Consider the following 27,990-nt stretch of genomic DNA (forward strand, 5'->3'; position numbering starts at 1 on the left):
AATAATTCTAAGCATTAATTGAATTGCACGCACGCTCATATAATATAATCTATTTAATCTAATAGTTTAATGTTCAAAAAAAAATTTAATCTAATAGTTTAGATATATATATGTCGATACATTTGGATAAAAGTTTAAGACATTTGGTCCTAATATTGACTGCACTACTTCTGTTATTTGAAGTAGCCAATGTACAAGCGCAAGCTCAAGTTGGATATCTTCCTCCAGAAGAAGGCAAGCTTTTACGTTTTTATATAATTTTTGTTTCAATGAAATTGCAAGCGTGATTTTGTGAGCGCTTGTCGATCAGTAAACCCGATATATTCACAAAAGTTGCATACCAAGAGTTGCAGTAGTTTTTTTCTTTGCTCGATGTAGTAATTAGTTATGAACTGAATAATTTGGTGTGTTAACTAATAAGTATTAATTCTTATGCTTTAATTGTATGTCTTGCAGTGAACGTTCTCCGTGAAATAGCGCAACAGTTGGGTAAAACGGATTGGAATTTCAGCTTAAACCCATGCGATAATAATTCCAACTGGGCAACTCCGAAGTCGACAGCCAGACCTCTTTATAACAACACAGTTGTGTGTGATTGCTCCTACCCTGGGGATGTTTGTCATGTTATCTACATGTATGTGTCTACCATTTTGTGTTTTGCTAACTTTTCTGCTTATTTAATTTCCATGTTTGTCGTAGTTGCTCTTAATTAATCTGGTTCATATATAATATAACTTCATGTTTTCGGTTAACATGACACAATTAAAGATTACATACAAGTTTGAGGCTGATCTTTCTGTTCCTTTGACCTTACAAGTCCATATATATATATATATTAATAACGGGTCAAATATAATTTAACTTTGTTGATTTGACCAAAAGTTGTGTAACCATAGAATTATGACGTCGTAATTTGCTTTATGAACAGATCTCTTAAGGGGCAAGATCTTAAAGGTGTTCTTCCACCGTCCTTGGCAAAGTTACCATACATCAAAAGAATGTACGTGAATATGAATAGTAATTTTATAAATAAAATTAGGATGATCTTGATTTTTGGATTAAAATCAAAGGTTAAGATTCAAAAATGTTTTTTTAATATTGTCCATTGATTTTAAGCCAATGGTCCACACCCACCAACTTCACCTATGAAGTTCATGCATTTTAACTTTAGAGGATCTCAATCCAAGTGAATATGGGGCTATCCCCCATCTAAGCTTAGATGGGAACACCTCACATTTTATTTCTTAATCATAAAAATCATAGGGCCCATGATTTATTTAAAATACAAAAATATATTAAAATATTTGAATGTGAGAGGTTTCCATCTAAGCTTAGATGGGGAACAACCTCATATTTACTTTTCTATATATATATATATATAGGGATAAAGGCATGGGAGTGTAACCAACTATGACCAAAAGGCTATGTAATGTACCCATCTACTCGACTTGCTATCTAGTGTAACCAACTTTGTTTTTTGGGTTATGCAATGTAAGCAACTGGCTATAAAAGGCTTCCACCCGGTTATACACACATGTGGCCATAGTTGTTTCGCCGGAAAAAAATGGTGATTCACCGTAAAAATTAAAATCGCGATAACTTTGTTGTTTTTTCGAATTAAGACTTGAAACTACCACCAATCGACTCAAAAATTGATCCCGCACAAACCCTGACCAAAAGTTTTCGGATCTAACCTTCGCCGGAAAAAATGGTGATTCGCCGGAAAAATTAAAATCGTGATAACTTTGTTGTTGCTTCGAATTAAGAATTGAAACTACCACCAATCGACTCAAAAATTGATCCCGCACAAACTCTGACCAAAAGTTTTTGAATCCAACACTCGTCGAAAAAAATGGTGATTTTTCGGAAAAATTAAAATCGCGATAACTTTGTTGTTTCTTCGTTTTAAGACTTGAAACTACCACCAATCGACTCAAAAATTGATCCCGCACCAACCCTGACCAAAAGTTTTCGAATCTAACACTCGCCGGGAAAAATGCTGATTCGCCGGAAAAAATGGTGTTTTATTCTTTGGTATTTTGCTTGTTTAGGGGGTTTTCTCCTAGGAAGAACTCTTGCATTACTTACGACAACCACCCTGGGAACATCAATGGCTGCTCGGCAAGGTCCTATAGCTTTGGCTGCTCACCAGATATGCTTGCAAGTTTGTTGCATAGTTAGTTATGGTCTTCGACTCACTTTGTGCAACAAAGCTTGTTATTACATATTCATGGTCATATTCTTCGAGAAGAGTTGTTTACTTGCTTCAGATGGCAATTTTTTTAATAAGAGATACAAATTAAAGTGGTAACCAGTAACTTAATGTTTAACCGGTTGCTTACATTGCATAACCCAAAATACATAGTTGGTTACACTAGATGGCAAGTCGAGTAGATGGGTACGTTACATAGCCTTTTGGTCATAGTTGGTTACACTCTCATGCCTGTATCTATATATATATAGGGTAGAGATCCAGAGAGAAGGTTCTTAAAGAGAGAAGGTCGGTTTTTCTTTTTTGTTTTTTTAGCTTGTTTTTTGATTTTTTTTTTTTACCTTTTTCATTCTTTTTTTAATTAACTCAATCCATAAAAAAATTTTAAAAAAATAAAAAAATTCTAACCCAAGTTAGTTAGTTATACATGTAAGGGTATGGTACGGGGCTTCGTCCTTAAGGATATTAATAAAGGGTAGCTAGTGGGAGTGATAGGTCATAGAGAGTGATAGGTCATAGAGAGTGATAGGTCATAGGGGGTGATAGGTCATAGGGGGTGATTGGTGATGGGGTGATCTACCTAACGGGTTTCGTCCTTAGCTATCATGGCTCCGCCATAGACTGAGAGGCTTCGCCTATAGATTACGGGCTACGCCCTTTGAAAAAAAATTATTTTAAAAATATTTTTAAAATTTTTATATGGAATTAGTTAATTAAAGAGAGAATGAAAAAAGTGAAAAAAAGAGAAAAATTCAAAAAAACAATCTAAAAAAAATCAAAAACGAACTTTCTCTCCCTTCTCTCTTTAAGGGACCTTCTCATTTAATCTCTATGATATATATATAGAGAGAGAGAGTGAGAGAAAAAAAAAAGTGAGTGTGGAGTTGTTATACACCTAGGTGAAAAACTTCTCACACACTATTTTTTAAATATTTTTTCTATATTCAATAGATGATTGGGCCTCATAAGTTTTATAGAAGAAAAAAAATAAGATGTGAAGAGTTTTTCACCCAAGTTAGGTATGAGACAACCCCATCTTCACTTTTTTGATATATCAGAGAGTGGTAGCTTAAAGAGAGAACGAAGAGAAGATTCATTTTTGATTTTTTTTTTTTTTTAGCTTTTTTTTAGTTTTTATTTTTTTTTTAAGTTATGTATTTTCTTTTAACATCAACTCATTCTCAAAAAAAATTTTAGAAAATAAAAATATTAAGACAAATACAACTTACACATGTGTAGATATATATATCTACATCTACACATGTGTAAAGGTATAAAAAACTACACATATTTAGGGATTTATTTTTAAAACTTTTTTTTTTGGATTGGTTTTCACTAAAAAAAAGTTTTTAAAATATATTAAAGAATTAAAAAGAAAAAATAAAGAAGAAAAAATTTAAAAATTATCCTTCAATTCTATCATTTTGTTCCTTAAGCAACCTTTGTATTTGAACTTTTTCATATATCTACCAATAAACTACCATATATATATCTACACATGTGTAAGACATATTCGAATTTTTTATGATAGAATCTATATAGCTACCATATATCGAACAAGTATTAAGACTAGTACATATATATATATATATACATATATATATACATTTACCTATCTATCTATAAGGGTGGGGGGAGAGCTTGCCCACTTCTCCCCTCCCCTCCCCTCCCCACCTTTTTTTATTTAATTTCATTTCCATTTAATTTTTATTCAAATAAAACATTTTATTTCATAAATTAAAACCAATACAACTTAAAACACATTTAAAACACATAATTTTATTCTAACAAACAAAAACAAGTAAAACATACAACTAAGGCGTCGGTCATCCGTACTGCTCACAAAGGGCGTGTTTCTGCACCAAAACCATCTCCAACATCGGCCCGCTGAGGTGATTGTGGGTTTAGGTTGTTGATTTGATTGAAAAAAAAAATTGAGAAAGAAGAAGAATAGAAGGGGGCGGCGAGAAAGAAGAGAAAAAAAGAGAAAGTGAGAAAGAAGAGAAAGAAAATAGAAAGAAAAGAGAAAAAAAAGTTTTTTTTTTGTTTTAACCGTTGCATGTGGGCCCCTCACCTTTATTTTTCTAACGTTCGAAATCATCGGCAGCGTATCCGGCACCATCCTCCCCTCACTCGTCCCCTCCCTACCGGTACCGGTAGGTCGGGGCGGTGTGCACGCCGGTACCGGACCGGTACCGGTTCCCTGCCTAACGACTCCGTCCAGCCTAACAATATAAGATGAGGTGATATGTACATTGGTTCTTAGGTACACACCATGTACATACAAACAATATTAGATGTACGTACTAGTTTTGTGTATATTTTGAGAAACTTTGTTATGCGTAATTGCGCATTATTAGTTCCGGGGTTTGAACAATTTTATTTACTCAATTTTATAAAGAAAACTAGAGAAAATGACACTTTTGTTCGTTCAAATTGTCACGTTTTGCTGTTGTTAGTCTAAAGTAAAAAAAATATCAAATTAAATCTAAAAAGTTTTAAAATTTTTCAATTGACACTCCGTGAACAAACACTTTCTATTTGGGCCCAGTAAGTCAGAGACAAATTTATCATTTTACCATAATTTTCTATTTCTTTCACACTCAAACACAATATTCGAATCTCACACAACCCCAGAGTAATGTGAGTAAATAAACATAAACAATTTAAAGTAAACAATAGTTAAACAATTCTATGATGTACTTTTTTATACATGTGTAAGAAATTTACAACGTTAATATTAGATAAAGTAACTTGAATACATGCTTAACCATATTACTAGACTAACTAGATAATGAATCTAGAGTTCTAGACCTACTAAGATTCAAAATTTGTTTTTACAAATACAACTCATGTAACAATGTAATTACAGAAAATTACACTTGGTAATCTATACCAACAACAATAGTCTTTATAAGGTTGTCTTTGTAGTGTAGAAAGATAAGTAGATAACCCATTTTGAGATCTAGATGTTGATGTGAAGGATGGTGTCAACATTTTATTGGTGAAATAATTTTACAATTAATTTATAAATTGTCTTATTGTGTTCTCTTGTCATTTTTTGTGAAAGAAAGAACTATGTAAAAATTTACGCACTCTTCAATGTATTTCTAAATAGATCAAGTCACATCATGTATTACATGTGAGTCATAAGACCCTTTGGGTGACCCAAAGATCTTTCTACCCAAATTTGACATTCTTTGATTTTTCTACCCAAATATGACATATAAAATGTATGATGAGTCATTAAACTTATCAATAACTCATGCTTGTTGCTAATCCATTAACATAATCTCTATGATATATACACTATGAACTCTATTATGAAATTGCAGAATAAGATTATAAGGTTTCCTGTTTGTTGGTTGGCCCATATATCATACACTTTGGATCGACACATCTAATGGACACAACGTATCGACATACCGTTTCACTATATGGTTATGTAACTTCCTAACTTTAGGACATAAACATAATACACGCTTAAACTTTATTATATTCTATATTTAGTTTAACTTCAATACTCTGCCTTAAACTAAATATAGTTTAAGTGAGGTCTTCATCCTTTCTTGATCCAACTTTCCATCATGGCAGTGTTGGTTCATCATCCTCTTCTAATCAAATTTGCCTCATTCTCCTTTTTCCACTTTAGACATTCATTGCTAAAATTCCCAAGTTCATTGCATTTGAAACACCTTATGTTGCTCTTGTCCCGTTGTGCTCAACCATTGCCTTGACTTCTCCCAGACCCTGGCCTCGTCCTCGACCACGTCCAAAGTCTTTCTGATTTGAGTTTCCACAATCACAATGCTCACATTTATGGTATTTCCCGGTATCCTTTGCAACTTCCTTGGTAAATAAAAGTTTACCACTCATGTCTTCCTCCTTAATTTGCCTCTTTGCGCATTCTTCGACGACCTTTAATTTCCCCACAGCTTATTGGAATGTCATTTTATTCAAATCCGCAAATAGTTCAATTGCTGCTACTATTTGAATAAACCTTTCTAGCACCGAACTTAGAAGTTTCCGAATCTGTCTCTTTTCGTTCAAAGTATATCCAAGACTGCTTGCTTGTGAAACAATCTCATGTATTTTCCTCGCATAGAAATCTAGTGGTCATTTGCACCCATTTTTTAGATTCCAAGTCTGACTCGATTGTCTGAACGCGTGCTTCCTAAACCCTTTCAATTCCCACGTGTTGAACCTTTAATGACTCCCAAATTTCTTTTGCCGAATAAAGGCTTGCAATTTGCGAAACCATATTTTATGGAATTGCTTGGTATAACATTCCAATTGTCATATTGTGTTTCTTTTGATCATTTTCAGTGTCCTCTATAGGTTCAACTACTTCCCAGATTCCATGAACATTAAAAATTGCTTAAATTTTTACAGCCCAAATTGTGTAATTCGTTGAATTGAGAACCGGTCATTGGAAAGTCATTGATGTTCCGCTGTCCTTTATAAGTTCGTTGTTTTTCATGAATCCGTCACGTGCCATTTTCTTATTTTTCTTTCTCGGTTTCTTTGATTTTTGGGTGTTTGATCAAACCCGCCACTACAAATAAAATGACATTTAGTGACATACAAAAAATGCCATTAAAAGTGAAAGTGCCACTAAAAGCCTACTTAAGATGTGGTGACATACAAAAAAAGTGTCATTACTAGCGGTGCCACTAAAGCCCTTTTGTGGCATTTGTTGTATGTGCCGCTGCAAATTTATATGGTTATTGTGACACTTTTTATTGTGCCATTGTTAAAAAAAAATTACTACCGCATATGATTTGTGCCACTAAAACTAAATCAAATTTAAAAATTTTGGCTAAATTAATTTGTCAAAAAATTGTCAATCATGAATTCATGATATAAAAAAGTAAAACAACTTCCACATCTGAGCTTTATGGAACAAATAATATAGAAACAATTACGGTTGTAAAGGAAATCAAATACGTAACAAGAAGTTGAAAGAAATATAACTTTCCAATTAACAAATGCTACTATCTTTATACACTTCCAAATTCCATTACATATATAAAAAAAAATTCAAATAACAAATATAATGTAAATAAGTATCATAGATCTAAAAAATAATGGAAGAAGTAGAATAAACAGAAGGGAATAAGTAGATCTCTCTGGTAACAATGAAGATCCATAGATGACAATTCGTTAATTTTCTTGTTTATCCAATGAAGTGGTTTTCGGTCATGGGTATTAGATCTGCACCAAAGTAACAAACACTTTTAGATGTAAATCAAAATAAATATAATTAGATCTAACCAAGAAAGAAATCTATTATTAGCATCCCAATTAACTTATCTCTTTTTATTTGCTCTTGAATCTCTTTCACGGAATACTTTTCTGCAAATATATTTTCAACACAAAATAAAAGTCAATCTAAAAAGGTCATAACATAAAAGAAGAAAATGACAGAAAAGAAAAAAACAAACTAAAATTAAAACTCACAAACATAAGGGAAATTATAACTATATAAAATTGTAAGAAGACATACAACAAGGTGCTCTTATGTGATAAATGATGCAGTAGAAGGTTGTGTAGGAATTAATATTAGGCAAGCGGATGATAATTGAATTAATGGTGGTAAAAGAAGAGAGAATTTAATAGTACTAAAAGTTACTCGTGGTGGGATATAAAATCTGTGTATGTCCATTGTTTTATGTATGTGGATTGGGTGTGTTGGGATATAAAAAAGGGTAGTAGGAAACTTAAGCGGGAAATGAAAATGTTTGAGCGGGTTTAACTTTTAATGGCAAAAGATAACATAAGTGTCACAAATACTACTGACCTTTAATGCCATATTATATTTTGTGTCACTATAAATAATATACTATAATGACAAAAACTATAAAGTGACACTAAAGATTCATATTTATAGTGTCACACCAAAATATGTCACTAAAAACCATGATATAGTGGCACATTACTTATATGCCATCAAATGTGTATGCCATTAGTGTTGAAAGTCAAATCCCCCTTGAACATAATTGCCACTTCCACCTCTTGCTAATGACAACTATGTCTGCTACACCGCTATCGACAATCAAACTCGTTTCTTCGCTGTTGATCTAGATCAATCCCGCTATTTTGCTGCTGACAATCAAAACTCCCTACCCCGCTATTGATTATCAATCCCACTAATCCATTGTTGATCTTAAACTATTGTAACCTAATCTTCTAAAACCAGTAACCTACTTTGTCTAAGAATCAAAATTTCCCTTCTCTTGTATTTCCCGTCATTCTAAAATATACCTTCTTGAGAGAAAAACTATACAATAATTTGATTCTTCCATAACTATAATATCTTTCTATATGATCACCAAAACCGATGATTTCCTTTTACACAAACAAATATTTATGATATTATTGTCACTTAATAAATTCCTTGCAAAAGAAAAAAAAATCAAATTGTTGTTCTTCCCTTTTGTTTATCTTGAAATTACAAGAGTACCACCAAAGTTTTTATCATGTTTTTGATATTATTTTTATTATGTTTTTGATATATTGAAAGTAGCAAACCAACAATATTAAAGCAAAGAAAAACGTTCAATTGCACTCCCAAAAATAATAAAAAATAAAAAAGGAAAAGAACTTATCTCGTCTTCTTCCTCTGTTTTTCTAAATTTTCTTTTGCTTTCTTCTTCTTTGAACGTACAACACCCTTTGTACATTTCCAATTACAGATAGGCAGCCAAATTCGATTTCTGATTTCTTCTACCAAAACGTTGCACCTTGTATTTGGTGTTCTTAAATTCGAACAAGAACAACCACTAACCGGAAACCGCTGTGTCTCTGTTTCTGTATAAGAATGAAAACAGTGACATTCTGATCGATTTTCTTTCTTCCCCAAATGGATAACCGCTCTGTTACCACTGTTGGCAATCCACGAGCAATAACACAATGTCTATTATATATACACTCTGAGCTTTATGAAATTCCAGAATAAGATTACAAGGTTTCACGTTTGTTGGGTGGCCCATATATATACACTTTGGACCGACACACCTAATGGACACAACATATCGACATACCGTTTCAATAAACGGTTTTGTAACTACCTAACTTTAACACCAACAACAACAAGACCCAATCCCTGCATTGGGGCATGGGGTAACTACCTAACTTTAAGACATACACTCTTAAACTTTATTACTCATATTCTATATTTAATTTAACTTCAACAATGCTCGCTAGCTAATGTTTGCTAACCACTGATATTAACATTATCATGTCTTCCTAGCGAATCCATATTTTAACGGTTATCATTTTCCATATAAAGTATTGATTCTAGGCATCATTTTGATATATATATATATATATATATATATGTTTTTGTAGTGATTTGGCCCGCAATTACTTAAATGGAACCATACCGCCAGAATGGGCTTCGACCAATCTGGAATACTTGTGAGTTTTTTTCTAAATCATAGTTAATGATATTTTTGCCAATCTTTTACCTACACAATAGAATTGAATTGAAGGAAAGTAATTAACGTACGTGTCATGGTAGGTCTGCTATTGTGAATCGCTTGTCAGGAAGGATTCCAACATATTTGGGCAACATTACCTCACTTGTTTATTTGTACTATTTCCCTCTCTCTTTTTAACACGTACACATTTTAAATTAAATTGTGTTTGATGGATATATATAGAGGTGCCACTTGTCAGATTTTAATTGGTTGAAACGAAATTCTTACATATAATAAACATTATTTCAAAGTTGTTTACATACAATACACACAACTTTAGTTATTTCCTACAATAGACATTCGCTCAAACTTTCTTACATTCGAGGAAACTAATCCCATATATATATATATATATCAGGAGTCTGGAGAGCAACATGTTCTCTGGAACAGTTCCAGCTGAGCTTGGAAAGTTAGAAAATCTCAAAAATCTGTATGCCTTCTTTCTACTACATCAAAAGATACATGATATTATAGTTATTGAGAAATTAAGTTATTTATAAATAATTGCTACAAAATTAATGTAGGGTCCTTAATGCAAATAATCTCTCTGGTGAGTTGCCGGTGGAGCTTAATAATCTGAGAAACTTGGAGGAACTGTACGTATACACAATCTACCTTTTATAACTAGTATTTCCATTCCGAAACGTTCCACTCGCCATTCTATCTTTATACATTCATTATCTATACTTGTCCTCTCACGCAGCCGACTAAGTAGCAACAGTTTCACTGGAAAAATCCCAAGCCTTGAAAGCTGGAAAGAACTTCGGATGTTGTAATTAGTCTTCAATTATATGCATAATTTATTTATTTATTTATTTATTTTATTTTTTATCAAATACCAACTACTATATATCTCATAAATTACTAGAGAGATGCATGCTAGTGGCATGGAAGGACCAATTCCAGCCAGCATTTCATTCTTGAGCAAATTGGAAGAATTGTAAGTTAATTAAGAGGTTCTCTAAGGATCTTCATATCAATGTATATATTACTAATCTCAGTCTATATATATATATGTATGTTCTCATATAACTCGTGTGCAGAAGAATCTCTGATTTAAGTGGAGAAGGTTCACCACGGTTTCCAGATCTAATTGGCATGAAAAACATTAAAAAGTTGTAAGTCGTATTACCCTTTTTAAAAGCAAGTTCTTTAGTTTGAATACTATCTAGCAACTTGCTTAATCTTTAATATAAGTCCCGACTCAAGAGATGGTACTAACTGAAGACACATCTATGTCAATGGTGATATACTTTGCAATACGTTCACTGGATCTGGACATGACCAGTTGCAGTGAACAGTATACCAGGTTAACTGGAAGATTACTTATTAAGATGACAAATGTAAATAAGTAAATACAATGCAATAAAGTAAATAACTTGTAAAGTAATTGGTGAACCAATATGTAATTTTCAAGTGTATTTTATTTATTAGCTTTAAATAAAATACAAGGTTGTTGCGGAACCAAGATAATACACGAGTGTAAATATCCTAACAACCTATGAAATACAATTGATCTAAAACTTGGAAATTCTCTTAACAATCGAAACACTTAAAGTTGTCAAATATTGCTTTTTGCGATTGAGAGAATATTGCACAAGTCACCAAGAATACTGCAATTTATGTGTTTGCAAAGTTGTATTCTTGTTGTGCAAAGACATCTATTTATAGACAAAATTGGCAATGGGATTCCAACTTTGTCGTATAAATATGGTTGACAGCATTTAAGAAAACTAGTTGAGTTCCTTTGAAATGCTTGATAAGGTAAGTCAAGATGCTACTTTATCCAACCTGCTTTATGCACTTTTTCACTTTAATCATAGACAAATGATATTGTCTGTATAAAGTTGCATAAAGCAAAAAGGTCTTCCTCGTAATCAGTATAAAGCGTTGTAAAGTCTTTAAACTGATGCTCTCCAGTTTCTATCTGAATAGAATGTCAACTGGGCTTCGCTGCCATTGTCATTCTCCATCTTCCACTTGTTGTCTCTGACTTCAATTGGAATGTCTTCAGTTCTGATCAGATCTCAATTGGAGGAAGTCTTCAGCTGCATTAACTGTACACTGCAACTGGACTTCAATATATTTCTGGACAAATCTTCTGGTCTCCAGATTCAACTGGAGACTGACCAGTTTACAGCGAAACTAGACCTAACATTCAATAACTTTGATTAATTGTGCAGGATGTTGAGAAGCTGTAATATAACCGGGACGGTTCCTGATTATTTATCACAAATGTCCAAGCTGAAGCATCTGTAATATGTTCTCCCCCTTATATTTATTTTTATAATTATTTTTATCAAGAAATATTTTGACAAGTATCTTTTTCGTATTAATTATGTACTCGTATGCTTGATCAGTGATCTCAGTTTCAACCATCTGTATGGTACTATACCAGATCTAAGTGGACAAAATGATCTGCAAAATATGTAAGAACTGAAAACTTAAATTTATTTCCCTTCCATGATTTCCCACAACTAAATATCTAAAAATATTATAAGTTTCTATCATCTATCTATATATTATATATATTTCATCACTAATTAGAAAGAAGAATTTATAATAACGTAAAAGTAAAGAAAAAACGAGTCAATAATATAACAAGATTATAATATATGGTGAAATGACTAGGTATCTTACTGGCAACTTCCTTAATGGTACCATTCCTCGTTGGTTCATAGAAGGAGACAATACGCGGTATGCTTTCTCAAGCTTGATTTTAGTGTTACTTTTGTGCCACATGTTTGATCTTCATTAAACATATGAATTGATCTGTGTATGGGCAGACTTAGATACACATATATGCATTCACGCACACACATAGTGGTATCTTGAAGTTTTTAGTTAATGGGGTCTAGAAAATTTTATTTTGTTTTACTTAATCACTGAAAACACTTAAAGTGATAAAGTGTGTTAAGTGATTAAGTATGAACGCTCAAGATACTTTAAGGGACAAGTACTACTCGTCGACCGTGCTCATAGAGCTACCAAAGACGCATTGAATGCAGATACATGATAATAATATTCGATACATTTAAGGCTAACAAATAATATTCTCTATCAATAGGGAAACATTCTTTAGGCAAACTAGAAATGGTTTCCACATATTAAAAACATAATGAAGAAGTACAAGAACCTTGACTACTTCTTTAGCTATAGATTAATACTAGCATGGTACCCGCGCGTTGCAGCGGGATACCATTGATAGGACTTCTCATATTGCGATTACCAAAACAATATAGCTGGAGCAAGATCCTACGCTGGATAACATATCAACCTTCATGCCAGAATTGAAATTGCAAAATCTGGTCATGGTTTCAAGTTTTATCGGTTATAACCTTTGTTTGGACTATATCTATACATTGAGCATACACATGTCAACAAATTTTGCAATTTACTCTTGATGAGGAGACAAAAATATTCATATTAAACCAACTTCTCTAAAATAAGTAGCATACATTGTCTTGTAGCAAAAGTATACACTTTTTTCTTTCTTTAAATACACGTTGTCTATCTTTAAGTCTCTAACTCAAGATAATTTTTCAAACTAAGTCTCTAACTCAAAATAATTTTCAAACTATTTTAAGCTAAATAGTCAATGAGACGTTGTTGACCCGTCTACCACGCTACTTGCAATTTATCCGTTGGTTGAATGACAAAACGATCAACGATCTTAAATGTATTTAGCTGATCCTAATGAAAAGCATTTGCCCTCCAGTTGCTCAGAAATTTTTTATGGTTGCTTGCCCGGCTGCAGCAATTTCACCTCATTTTCCCGCTCGGGACTTAGCTTCCATTCCTTTAGAACCTGCATATTAGAATGTTTATCAGCCATGCAAGAGATGGATGTCAAATATACAAATCTAATATTTAGATGAGGCAAAAAGGATGGTCTAGTAGGGAAATGGGTCAAACCGGCCATTCTTAATGGGCTAACTGTTTTAAATACCATTGAAGAGTAAAATATGAGTACTACTATAGTGTTATAAGTAATACTTACAAAGAAAAAAATTATCAATGCTATATACCACCATATCAATGTTAAGCCCAAGTATCATATATATGGTTGTACCCTCTCGTGAGAGTGAAATCATCTCATTCTTGCATATGTTGCTCCATGTCACATCAATAACCTGATTATTGCACAAGAAATCAATTTTACTTAAGTGAAGATAAAATAGTACCAAATTTATAAAAATTGAACCTCTGGAACATCAAAAGTGGACATAAGATACTTGATACATGAGTTACCTGACACGTAGGGTTTGAAAAGTGCTCACTTTCCACCGATCTGTACCATTCATATAATGTGTGATGACCTTGAAGTAGCCAAAAGGTTATGTTAAATGCATAATTCAACACCTAATTCCATAAGTAAGATGAGAATTAAAGTAGCTGTAAGGTGGCTGAAACATGCAAAACTCTGATTACTACTTTTCTTTTTTGTAATATTGCAGCCACTAACAGTAGCATGGCACCCCACATATGACACATGATTGCCCAAGCATGTACATAAAAGCATCCCACACATTCTTAAAAAAGCTCCTAACATAGCCCATAAATGTATCGTTTTTCTTTAAGATATGGCCAAGGTTATGAAGAAACCTTAAGGAAATATTCTCAATCTTCAAGTACAGGTTAATGAGAATATTAACATAATATATACCTGTGGAAGATTGAAAAGGCCAATATGAAGTAAATGAACCCGCCAATAAAATCAAGCTGCCATTTTTTTTTGCAGAACTTCAAGATATTACCAAGAGCAATCTGCAGCTCTAAATTATTCAGGCCTTTAACTATTTCAACACTAAATCACATTGTTTTATGAAACAAAAGAGGCACTTGGTGAGTTACCTTTCGACTGCAATTGACAACACCAATTTAGAACATAAGACCATTTATACTAATTATTATACATGTGTTGCAATATAGAATAAAAAGAACCAAACAATGCATAAATTGTAATTTAGTATAACTCGAGTAATCTAACATATTAAGAAAAAAAGAACCATCTCCAAGATTTCAAAAACCTTACCATCTAGCAAGTGCACCTGTTGCACCATGACTTGTAACCCAACCTCAGTTCAGTTTTTCAGCATGCAGGCAACTTATATCCCGCTGGAATAAAGAAACCATTTCATCAAATCACGTTTAAAATTACATTCTTGTTATTCAAGATATGCTTCTTTTCCTCTCGACTAAGTTCGGGATCCTCGCTTGGTGAACTATGAGCCTAGACGAAATTCAAACTCACAACTATAAGCTGCACTAAAGTTTTATTTATGACTTCAAATAGATGAAACTCAATACACACATATACATGTATCCAAAAAACTTAACACATGAATAATGCGGGGAACTTGAACCATATACCAATTTAAGTTTAAAAAAACAATACAGATTGATGAATAAAGGAAAAACAACCAAAGAAATATTAAGGAATTCGGTTATAACATATGCAGCATAAGAAAAAGATGAAATATATACCTGTAATGACAGAACACTAATTTCTTCACTCCATCTTCCCCAATCTCTCAACTTCCTGGAAAAAAAAACAGTAATCATTTGAGCATGTAAATAACTTTGCTTAGTAAAGAAAAAGAAAACCTAAAAACCCTAAAACAAACTTAGTCAACTTACACTCAACCTAAAATTAAAACCTCGAAACCCCAAAACGAACAATCAAACACAATGGGTGTCTAAAAGCTGCAAAAGAAAAAATATAATAACAACAACAACAACAATAATAATAATAGCAATAATAATAATAATAAGCAAGATGTCAATAGAAATCCCACCCATTTACCCTTCTTTGATCAAGATGAAAAATTAAGAATCTGATATCAACATCCACCTATTAAAGCTAAAAGATTTTGGCAAAAGCTTTCAATATTCTGAGAAACAAATCAGATGGTAGCAACGAAACTTATGGTGTTAGTTTCGAAAACAAAAGAAATTAATAAGCAGCAGTAGAATAAAAATACGAATAAGATGAGAGCGGGCTGAGTGATGAGAGAGCAAAGAGGTTACCTATTTCAATTTCAAATCTCATATGGATGCAGTAATATAGCAAGAGGAACATTTGCATGATAAGCATCATCATTGTCCATGTCTAATCGGGGATGGATGGTGGTATTACTTGCAGATCGTATTACCAGCAAGTTATGGTCTTATGGATTGCAAATTGGTAAATGACTTGATAACCACATTCTATTGAGTAAATTATTGCGTTTAATTGCTTGGTACTTATTTGCAAATAGTATTTAGTATTTTACTGAAGTTCTAGATGTGTGAACAAAGGTCGGGCGAATATTAGGTGGCATTTTACCACCCGATTGATCAGCTGGAGACTGTATAAAAGCGGACTCCAATGGAAATTCAATCAAACGACTTCCTACCTAATATCAAATAAACGCCTCACAACTTCCTATCTGGTTATGACTTAATTGATGAAAAGCTATCAAATTTCCCTATAATAATGAGATTTGTTGAACACCCGTTATTAGTATTTTTAAGATTTCTATGTAAAAATAGGGACTTTATTGAAAAATATGAAGAATAACTTACTGGGATCTTGAATATATGTTTTTCCACGTTTGTTTTGGCCGCATAGAGGTGTTAGAGATGTATCCCAAATCTGGAAAAAGGGAAAAAAAAATACAACATTAAGATCAAACATATGACTTGCAATTCCAGAATAAAAGAAATACGACATCAAAAGATAATGAAAAAAAAAAAAGAAGACTCCCATACATAAAAAAAGACTGCGATTTGCAAATAAAAAAAATATGCAGAAGATAGTGGCGGTGGAGATGGGGGGTCGAGATGGTGTTGACAAAGCGGTGGTGGAGATGGAAGGTGGTGGTAGAGGGCGGTGGGTGGAGACCGTGAGATATGTGTGTTTGTTGTTTGTGTTATGGCAGAAGGGGCGGTGATAATGGGCGGGTTTTCTTTTAGAGTAGGGGTATAGATATACATATATCAATCACCAATTTAATTACGGTGTGAGTGATTGATGGCGGCCGGCAGTGATTGACGATGGCCACGATGAAAATTCCATCGGTTTAAGTTTCAAACCAATAAATGCTAGTAAAATATCGACGGCAAATAATATAAAAGTTAATGAAATTCAAAGATATACTTTATTAACAATAAATATCGATGGATTATTAAGAAATACCAATCAATCACCCACCTCTAGTTAGAAGAGGTTGAGGCTTTCTGGTAAAGGAGGTGTTTTTCCCCTTCGAAATTACCAGATTTGAACGACGGTGATAGATTAAATGGACCAGCGCGACGCTGGGAGGTGACTTTCATAAATTTTCTGATCCTCGATGGTGGTTGGTCCAGTGAAGTGAGGGATGTTAATAAGATATTAGGGTTGGAGATGGAAGTAGGTGGTGATGGAGGGGCGGTCGGTAGTGTTTGTGTGTATGTGTGTTTGTGCGCTTGTTATGGTTTGCAGGAAGGGGGGAAAGGAGCGTGTTGTGTAGGGTTTATTTGTGAGGAGGGGTATTTTAGGGATAGAAAAAGTGTTGAAATCTTAATCCCAATATCTTTTATAAGGGTTTATAGATAAGTACTCGTAGTAATTAACAAGTTCTCCAACACACTACAATAAACATGTCACAGGCCCACATTTATTTCTTTATACTTATAAAAAGTGTAAAAAAATTTGTTAATTTGTTCTTATTTGAAAATGTTTATAAAAACTCAAATATAAAACTCCGAAGAAAGTTAAAAAATCATTATTTTTCACACTTATTTATTTAAGTGGAAAAACAATCACACCTTAAGTTGTGTAAAATATATCAAATTTTGACATAAAAAAGGAGTCAAAGACTGAAAGTCACTGGTAATACCGAAGTTCTCCACACAAAAGTAAGTGTGAAAAAATTGGTTGTTACAAATTAACTACTACACTTTAAGTATGAAAATATTTAACATTTATTTACATTGTTAAGTATGAACTTTTTGTTTATACATTAATAAGTGTAAAAAGTAGTGATTTTTTAAATTTATTCACATTTTTGTTCGTACATCTTACAAATTTAACTTTCAGCAGTGAACTTTTGATTGATACATTTATAAGTGTGAAAAAATTGTAACTTTTTAAACTTATTCACATTTTTGTTCATACATCTATATAAATGAGAAATTCTTTTACACATTATTAAGTATAAATAAATTAACAAACTTCTTCACACTTTTAAAAAGTATGAAGAAATAAATCGTAAACAAATGACATTTATGTTGTAGTAACTAAAGGCTGGCAATTGGGTACCTGTTATGACCTATTAAAGTACCTGTTAAGTAAAAAATGTACTATGCAACTTTTTCTATTTTTAAAAATAATTGTTTCTAATATTTTAAAGTTCAACATTTAACTTTTTTGATACATAAAACGAATAACTGTCAAACTCAAATCATCAAAGGCAAGTGTTAACTGAGTCATTTTCATGTTTGAAAGCTGAGAATTTTGCGCACACCGAACCTGTTAATACACGATTTGAGCATATCAATAAGCGACACACACTTGAAAGTTAAGTTGCAAGGGGTGATTTGTAACACTCGTGATTTGTAACACTTACTCGCCTAAGATGGAAGTATTGATCTTTACTCGATAGACATAGTCGTTGAGTCGATCCACATCAACGGTAAATCATTTCTTCAAGTACTTCTTCAAATTACTTGGACATTTATCAGAACTAGAAGATCTCACACTTATCATTTCATTTTACTTAGCAGGATTTTTATCCCCACAAAAAGAAGTTGAAAATACAAAACAAAAACAAAAAACAGTAGGAGACCCGAATTTACACCAAAATCAAATTATTGGTTTAATCCATGGGTCAAACTAAATATATAAACAGTAGAAGAAACTTGGTGCCAATACAGCTACCAAAAAAAAAACCAAAAAATTTGTAACACCCCACACTTCTAAACTCAAATATGAAGTGTCATTTCGAACTTAAACAATAATACAAGCGTGCTAAACAGAATTTCTTTTAATATTTTTACAGTTATTAGAGCCTAAACAATCTTTGACCATAATCTTCAACAAATCCTTTATTCCCAGAAGCTAGCTAAAAGTTCATTGCTCTATCTTTTATAAAAACCTGCGCAGGGAAAGAAAAACTGCGGTTGAGCCAATTGCTCGGTGCACAGATATAGAAATACATATAATAATTATTCAAAATAGACAAGATGGTTTTCAAACAAAAATCATTTAACTCATACAAAGATTTACAAGATATTTTTAACGAATCAAAGACACATTTTAAATAAATAATATTAATCTGAAGCAAATATAGTCATATGATCAAATCCATATTTTAGCATTACCAAAAGAACATATCGTATCCAACGTTATCAAAAAGCTTATAAAGCTTCATATTTTCAAATCCAGCATTATCAAAATACCTACATTTCATAGTTCCATATTTTCAAAGCCAATCGAGCTCTTACAACAAAACAAAATGCATACATTTGCATATCGAATCACAAGGATCGATAAAACAAATGTCAGACATATGTACAATGGACCTGCATATCCAAATGTACCCTACAAATGTGAAATGGTGTGTCGGGCACAACACAACCATCCACCATATTAGAACAGAACCTACAAACTAGAGTGGACTCATACGCCTCCCAAAACAAAAGGGCAATACTTTTATAGCACACCTACAAACGGAGACGCCGTAACCAATCACACTGTCACGGAAGTATCACACCATTGGTGCCCCCAATGATGTGCCTGTAGTACCCCTACAGGTTGTTTAGCTTGGGTTTTCATATCACATTCATATATCACAACAAGTTTATAAATAACTTTTCAAATATAATCATATCGTACAATGTTTCAAAAGCTTCCTTATTCAGAATAAAAATTTCAACATATATAAAGATCTTTCGTACATATATTTCAAAAATTCAGATTTTATTTAAAACTTTCGGATCATAACTACATATAACATATACGAACAAAATAGTTTTGAGGCCTTAAAAGACATATCAAAATCACTTTAACAACAAAGTAACGCAGAAGGAACAAACGACATTCAAATCATAGTTTTGATATATATACATATACATATACGTACAAGTTTAAAACAGAAATCTGTACTATTATATAACGAATATAGTTTAAAATAGGAATCCGTACATAGTTTAAAATAAAAATCCATACAGTTATATGACCAATAAAGTTTTGACATTTTAGGAAAATCAGAATCCGTACTATCATATAACGAACATAGTTTAAAACCAGAATCCGTAACTCAATAAGTGCATCTAAACCATTAAAGCCGAACGATCCACCAATTCGTCAAACAAAATCTACATTGAAACGATATATCTAACTAAATTTTAGCAATCGACTACACCTATCTAATTACCATTCTAGATTTTCTTCATAAAATTCCAAACCCGGCCAACACTAGCGCTTTTTGTTTATTGTCATTGACTTTTCTTTGTTTCATATATTAGCCAAATCTTACAAATTCTTAAAACACTAATATTACATAACTCTACACTACGATTTTAATTATGCACGTGTACGTCCCTAGTGTCAATCTTCTTCGTGATATCCACGAGCAGGTTTTCGAAAACAATTCTTGCATATTTTGCATTAATATAAATTTAGCTGATCTCATAATTACTTGGTTCTAAAACATAAGATTAATTATAAACGTCTATTATCATCTTTGAAACCCATGAGTTGTTTTTCAAAAGCTTACATAGTTAAAAGGTTTAGTACAAAAACTCAAGTTCTTAGATGGTGTTTATATATATATATCCTCAAACTGTTTCATCACCGGTAATGATGATCTTAATGGTTACTGACTTAATTAACGTAATCATGTTTACAACTAATAACCCAACTAGAATTATATAACGCTTTCTAATTAAAGATTGAACGATTAATACACAAGAGTACTTAGCTCGAGATATACCTCGCATGCATGACAAACGAGTTGATCGATGAAACTTCCTGTCAACACCTATAGATGATGGCCTGATGGTTTTAAGATATACATATAATATTTCTCATTAGTTAATGATAATTCGGTTACAAAGTTCATATTTTATTATTGTTATTTATTTATCTTAACTACTAAAATTCATTTACCTTATACTTTTATATTAAAAATTCGGGTTATTACAAAATTAATCTATCATTAGAGTAGGTAGAATCGAGCGACCCATCAATCTCGCCGTGTTTCGGTCTCTAAGATTTCGATCGTGCCCACTAATCTATAATTTAATCATGGTGTCGTACGTGATGCTCTTCTTGATTTTTATTTCACTTTAATTAACTCTTCACTTCAAGCAAAGAAGTTGGAAGAAAAAATATGAACTTTTTTTCTTAGATTTTACAGAGTAATGGCCCATTCCATTCTTTTGGAGGAATCAATTACGTTAAGACTCATTTTCGATTACCTTACAAACTCCCTTAGTGCATAACCCTCAACCAAGCACACCCTTATAACCTATATACTTGGTCTTTTTTATTTTTATCTGGATATACTTTTCTAAAATCATTGTGTACGTTGCTAATGTAGTAATAGAGATCTTTCATACAATCGCTTCAGTGAAACAAGTATTCCTACATTTTGTTATGAATCACGGTAAGTTTAATTTTTAGCCTTATATATGTACTCATTTTAATTTCATTCAAATTTTAATATTTAATTAACTCTACAAGACTACTACAACCTCTTTGTTTATTAGGAACTTATTCAGAAGCTACATTGGTGCGAATGAATCGTAAGCATATATATACACCATATTTATGTCATTTAAAGTGAATGTAGCTAGCTTTTAATTAGTTAACACAAGATACGTACTAACAAGGTTTCAATGTTTGATTTAATGCGCGCAGAGACATTGCAAAGTGCCTTAATCGTTGCTTCAAGGGTGAGTGCGGAACATGCTTTTCAGCGATGTCGCATTTCCTTCTTAAAGGAAAATTCTAAAGTAAATTCAAAAAACAAAACCATAACCAAAACAAATCCGAGCCATTCATATTAGGGTTAAGTATTTGGGAATTTAAGTAACTTTCACACTTTCATTTGGTTCATTGTACCGCTAAATTAGACGATTAATGTAAAACTTTTACGTTGACCAATCAAAAACTTCTACGTGGCAGCTCATACGGTGTGCCACCCACACACTTATACATTAATCGTTCAATTTAACGGGTTAGTTACATACAAAGAAAGTTACATTCACACAATAAAAAAAAAGTGTAAAGGTTACTTTCACCCTAAAATACTAAACCCTTCATATTATGTTGCGATCTTGTTCTTCTAGACTACAAATCAGTTCATATCAATTGTGGCGGGACAAAAATTACTACCGTAGACAAGACTTATGAAGCAGATCAAGATATAGCTGGAGCAGCAAAGTTTTATCATTCAAATGATAGTTGGGGATTTAGTAGCACAGGAACTGTGGACCTAGATAAGAAAATATACAATGCATATAAATACACGGCAAATAATGTATCTATACTCACGATGGAAGACTCAGAACTTTACACGGTTGCTCGCCTCTCTCCACTGTCTATCACTTACTATGGTCGTTGCTTAGCAAACGGAAGGTATACGGTTACTCTACATTTTGCAGAGATTGTTATCAGGGCTAATGAATCTTACCAAAGTCTTGGAAGACGTATTTTTGATGTTTATGTCCAGGTTTACTATTTTTGGAAAAACTTTTGATATACCTCAACTCTAAATTGAAGACACTTAAACTAACGGTTGATTAGATTTCAATTACTCTCAATATATGCAGGGAACTATTTATTTGAAGGATTTTGATATTACCAAAGAAGCGGGGGGTGTTGATAAGGCTGTAATCAAAAGAAAAGAAAATGTTCTTGTGACTAATAATACGTTAGAAATTCGGTTTCAATATGCTGGAAAAGGTACGACGGTGGCCCCAATGAAAGGAGTGTTTGGACCTCTGATATCTGCCATTTCTATGGAGTCTGGTATGCATGTTAACAAACCACAAATTTAATTAACTTTTCTTTCCATTACCAATGATCACTATATATTTACGGTTTAATTTCATCTCTATATTGATGATCAATAGTTGATTTCCTTAACTAAGTTCCTAAGGTTTCACTTTTCATAGATTTCGAACCAAGTAACAGAAGTACATTTATAGCCATTGGAGCGGTGGCTTCAGTGTTATGCCTCGTTCTCGTAGTTCTTGGTATCTCATGGCAGAGGGGTTATATATGGAATCAGATATCGCGTAAAAAAGGTGTTCAAATATATAACGTTGTATATAAAAACACCCCCCACGCCACTGAGTCTCGTGTGGTGGCACTTAATTGTGGTTAATATAACGAAGTTATTTTTATTGGTACGATATTGCTTCCTTGTGACTTTGCAGAACTGGAAGGATTGGATTTGCAGACTGGAGCATTTACATATAGACAAATTAAAGCTGCCACTAACAATTTTGCTGATTCAAATAAACTTGGGGAAGGCGGTTTTGGACCAGTTTACAAGGTTATATTCTAACTATATTAGTTTTCTGTATTAATGTGACTTATGTTGGTAATCCACGAGCAATAACACAATATTCTACGATATATACACTATGAAGTTTATTATGAAATTGCAGAATTAGATTACAAGTTTTCTGTTTGTACGGCTGTCCATATATATAGATTATGGACCGACACTTCTAATAGACACAATATACCGACATATCCTTTCAATGTACGGTTACAACTTCCTATCTTTCAGACTTACACATAATACACCCTTATATTTTATTATATTCTATATTTAGTTTATCTTCAACACTCCCCCTTAAACTAAATATAGTTTAAGTGAGGTCTTCATCCTTTCTTGATCCATCTTCCCATCACAGCAGTGTTGGTTCGTCATCCTCTTGGATCAAATTTGCCTCATGCTCCTTTTCCCACTTTGGACATTCATTGCTAAAATCCCCAAGTTCATTGCATTTGAAACACCTTATGTTGCTCTTGTCCCGTTGTGCTCGACCATCTCCTTGACTTCTCCTGGACCACCGGCCTCGTCCTCGACCACGTCCAAAGTCTTTCTGATTGAGTTTCCACAACTGCAATGCTCACACTTATGGTGTTTACCCTTCTCCTTAGCGTCTTCCTTTATATATAGAAGTTTGCCAACCATGTCTTCCTCCTTAATTTGCCTCTTTGTACGTTCTTCGAAAGCCTTTAGTCTCCCCACCGCTTCTTGGAACGTCATTTTATCCAAATCTGCAAATTGTTCAATTGCCGCCACTATTTGAATAAACCTTTCTGGCACCGAACTTAGAAGTTTGCGAATTTGTCTCTTTTCATCCAAAGTATGTCCCAGACTGCTCGCTTGTGAAACAATCTCACTAATCTTTCCCGCATACACATCGAGTGGTTCATTTGCACCCATCCTTAAAGATTCAAAGTCTGACTCGATTGTCTGAATGCGTGCTTCCTTAACCCTTTCAATTCCCACGTGTCGAACCTTTAATGATTCCAAAATTTCTTTTGCCGAAGTAAGACTTGCAATTTGCAAAACCATATTTTCTGGAATTGCTTGGTATAACATTGCAATTGCATGTTGTCTTTCTTTTCATCAACTTCAGCGCCCTCGGTTGGTTCAACTGCTTCCCATAGTCCATGGACATTAAAAATTGCTTTAATTTTTACTGCCCAAATAGTGTAATTCGTTGAATTGAGAACCGGGCATTGGAGAGCCATTGATGTTCCACTATCCTTCATAAGTTCGTTGTTGGTTTTCTTGGATCCGTCACCCGCCATTTTCTTTTTCTTCTTTCCCAGTTTCCTTGAATTCTGGGTGTTTGATCAAACCCGCCTTGCCGTTGAAAGTCAAATCCGCCTCGCAAATAATTGTCACTTCCACCTCTTGCTAATGACAACTATGTCCGCTTCTCCGCTATTGACAATCAAACCCGCTTCTCCGTTGTTGATCTAGATCAATCCCCGCAATTTTCCGCTGGTTATAATCAAACCCGCTACCCGCTATTGATTATCAATCCCGCTAATCCGCTGTTGATCTTATATTGCTCTAACCCAATATTCAAAAAACTAATCGCATGTTTTTGTATTTCTTGTTTTTCTAAAGTAACCCCACTTGACAGAAAAACTATACAAAAATTTGTTTTCTTCAAATTTTTTAACAAAAAATTCCTTTTTGTTTATAATCACCAGAAGCCCCGATGACCAATTAAGGTTATCAACGAAATATTATGTCTTTGTTGTTGCTAAATAAATCTTTGGAAAACGTATAATAAAAAACACAAATTGTTGGCTTCTATCTTTTTGTTGTGAAGTTGCAAAACTCCAACAAAAATGTTTAAACTTTAATTATTATTGAAAACAAAAAGTCATACGACTAATTTTTCTTCTCAGAGTAAATACAAATGTGTTTCTTTTCCTATTCAATCACCCCAATGAAAACAAAAAAGTGAAGAAAGAAAAATACGTATCTGTTCATTTCCCCTGTTCTTCCTTTGCACAACAACAACAAAAAAAAAATCAAATCGAAACCCTTGTTGTTCCAAAATCACAGACAGCCAAAACGTTTTCTAATTTCTTCTACCAAAAACGTTGCACCCTTGTTTTTGGTGTTCTTATTCCGAACAAGAAACAGCCCTGAATGAAAAACCGATTCTGACTCTGTTTTTGTATGAGTGTAAAACAGTACCCCTTTTGATTGATTTTCCTTTTCCCTGAATCAAAAACGCTTCTGTCTTCGTTTCTATACAAGAATCAAAACGGTGATCTTCTGATAGATTTTCTTCTTCCCGAATCGATAACCGCTCTTATGCCACTGTTGGTAATCCACGAGCAATAACACAATATTCTATGATATATACACTACGAAGTTTATTATGAAATTGCAGAATTAGATTACAAGTTTTCTGTTTGTACGGCTGTCCATATATATAGATTATGGACCGACACTTCTAATAGACACAATATACCGACATATCCTTTCAATGTACGGTTACAACTTCCTATCTTTCAGACTTACACATAATACACCCTTATACTTTATTATATTCTATATTTAGTTTATCTTCAACAACTTATACCAACATAAAATGTTAAAGAAATCAAAGTACTGTAGCTCATATATCGATCTCTATACAGGGTGCACTACTAGATGGAACTCTAATTGCTGTGAAGCAACTTTCTTCTAAATCAAAGCAAGGAAACCGTGAATTTGTCAATGAGATAGGCATGATAGCTGGTATCCGACACCCTAATGTTGTAAGGCTACATGGCTGTTGTGTGGAACGCAAGCACCTACTCCTTGTTTACGAGTACATGGAGAATAATTCTCTGGCGCATGCTCTTTTTGGTATTCTCTCTTTTTTCTTCCGTCCATGAAAATTAGTTTGAAGCTCTAAAGTTAATTTGCACTGTTCAATACATAAGAAAGTTAGACCGGTAGTCAATTTTTTTAAAATACTACCATTTCGTAATGATCAAAAGCAACATTACCAACTATTGGCCTTCTGGCACATTACCAACAGTACCACCGGTAGTGGGTTCAAACCAATACACAACCAATGAAGGCGTCCTGGTGGCATCGGTTAAAGGGCCAGCCGATTTGGCTACTGATGAGGGAACCAAAGTTTGCCATTGGCGCCACTCATATGTCATAGCTAGTTCATATCATATTGGTCTTTCAATGTATACATGTATCTCTTCCATGTAGGCACTCCTTATATCTGTCACACACACTTTTTTTTTCTCTAAGTCAATTAACACTAGCTAGTCACCTATTGATATTATATGTGTTGCCAATGCCATGTACTTGATCAGATAGTACCTTGTAATGAGCATCACAAACTTATTAACTTATTTTAAACGATATGTGGAAAGTAATTATACAAAGAATTCGATTAGTTCAATTGTAAGGATACCAGATCTAGAAGTAACATTAAACATATACGAATTATTATTATTGTCATTGAAATTAGATGTGTGAATCTTGAAATATTTGGACATTGTGCTCATATGCAAAATGTAATCTATTACAATACTAAGTTATGACACCAAATAAATCTACACAAGAAAAGTGATAAAAGTCATATCAACACTGGTGATTCACATATCTAAGAAGAAACACTTCTCTTGATTAAGATTATACTCTATGATCTTAGAGCAGGATAACACAACCACAATTCAAATTGATTGGCCTACAAGACAAAGAATTTGTATTGGTGTTGCCAAAGGTTTGGCATTTTTACATGAAGAGTCGGTGATAAAAATGGTTCATAGAGACATCAAGGCTACAAATGTGCTCTTGGACAGAGACCTTACTCCAAAGATCTCAGATTTTGGATTGGCTAAGCTTACGGAAGAAGAGAACACCCACATTACCACTAAAGTTGCTGGAACTATGTGAATACTTATCTCATTACTCCTTCAATTCTAGCTCTATACTTCCCTGTTTCCTTACAACATTATTTCCTTAGTGGCATTTTTTTTATCTTCCAGAGGGTACATGGCACCAGAATATGCACTACGGGGAACCTTAACCTACAAAGCAGACGTATACAGTTTTGGGGTTCTTGCCCTGGAAATAGTTGCCGGAAAGAGTAACATGAAATTCCGGCCCAATGGAGATTTTATTTGTCTACTCGATTGGGTAAATCTCATTTTTCCTGTATATAGTTAATTATATCAGTATTACAAAAATCTTAAACAACTAATCGACTAGCTAAGTCTTATTATTTATATGTTTATCCTTCCCAAGGCTGTTGATTTAAAAGAAAGGGAGAGTTTGATGGACTTAGTGGATCCTAGATTGGGTAATGATCTCAACAAAACTGAGGCCCTGAGAATGGTTGATATTGCTCTACTCTGCACTCAAAAGATCCCTACTCTTAGGCCCACGATGTCGGAAGTAGTGAATATGCTCGAGGGGACTACTAAAATTATGGAACCGGGCATATTTATAACTTCATCTGATGATGAGTACAGGTTACAAGCACTCAGAATGCTTGACGAAGTGGAATATGATGAACATGTGAGTTTTAGAAAACCGACATCTTCTAGCTCCCACGACCTATATCCAAAGAGTCAGATTTCTTATGATTAAAGTTGAGTAATTAAGCATTGTTCTTGTTGCAACTTTTATAATTGTGTAGTGCATCTGCGCGCGTGTTCTGTATACTATTATTTCCGTCAACAGATTTATCAATTTAATCGTATGTAATGAAACTGGTGGACCAAAAGTACGTAAGTAATAGATTCATAATTTAAGTTTAAAATAA

The 27,990-nt window shown here is 33.3% G+C and overlaps 1 protein-coding gene across 4 annotated transcripts; it reads left to right on the forward strand.

Moving 5' to 3' along the window:
• On the forward strand, positions 1-27,990 carry LOC122595163 (probable leucine-rich repeat receptor-like serine/threonine-protein kinase At3g14840). 4 transcript variants are annotated; one of them, XM_043767486.1, is made up of 24 exons: positions 1-234; positions 457-634; positions 929-1,000; positions 9,563-9,631; positions 9,735-9,806; positions 10,052-10,123; positions 10,218-10,289; positions 10,397-10,465; positions 10,562-10,633; positions 10,737-10,811; positions 11,877-11,948; positions 12,054-12,122; positions 12,325-12,390; positions 21,261-21,326; positions 21,430-21,465; positions 21,581-21,615; positions 22,012-22,394; positions 22,495-22,693; positions 22,840-22,971; positions 23,104-23,222; positions 25,856-26,066; positions 26,875-27,115; positions 27,212-27,362; positions 27,471-27,990. In XM_043767486.1, exons 1-24 carry the CDS (start codon positions 111-113, stop codon positions 27,813-27,815), a joined length of 3,000 nt encoding a protein of 999 aa, XP_043623421.1. In that variant the 5' UTR covers positions 1-110; the 3' UTR covers positions 27,816-27,990. The 4 variants fall into 4 exon arrangements, with proteins under 4 accessions (XP_043623421.1, XP_043623422.1, XP_043623423.1 ...); XM_043767487.1 differs by having other exon boundaries at positions 10,740-10,811; XM_043767488.1 differs by having other exon boundaries at positions 10,397-10,462.

Source organism: Erigeron canadensis, chromosome 4 (genome assembly GCF_010389155.1).
Source record: "Erigeron canadensis isolate Cc75 chromosome 4, C_canadensis_v1, whole genome shotgun sequence".
Classification (NCBI taxonomy): domain Eukaryota; kingdom Viridiplantae; phylum Streptophyta; class Magnoliopsida; order Asterales; family Asteraceae; genus Erigeron; species Erigeron canadensis.

Excerpts from the sequence above, each read along its gene's own strand:
- LOC122595163 (XM_043767486.1), top strand. The coding sequence starts at position 111 with ATGTCGATACATTTGGATAAAAGTTTAAGACATTTGGTCCTAATATTG. Across the intron at positions 10,290-10,396 it reads CTGAGAAACTTGGAGGAACT|CCGACTAAGTAGCAACAGTT; the intron begins GTACGTATACAC and ends CCTCTCACGCAG. Across the intron at positions 21,616-22,011 it reads CCTTAATCGTTGCTTCAAGG|ACTACAAATCAGTTCATATC; the intron begins GTGAGTGCGGAA and ends TTGTTCTTCTAG.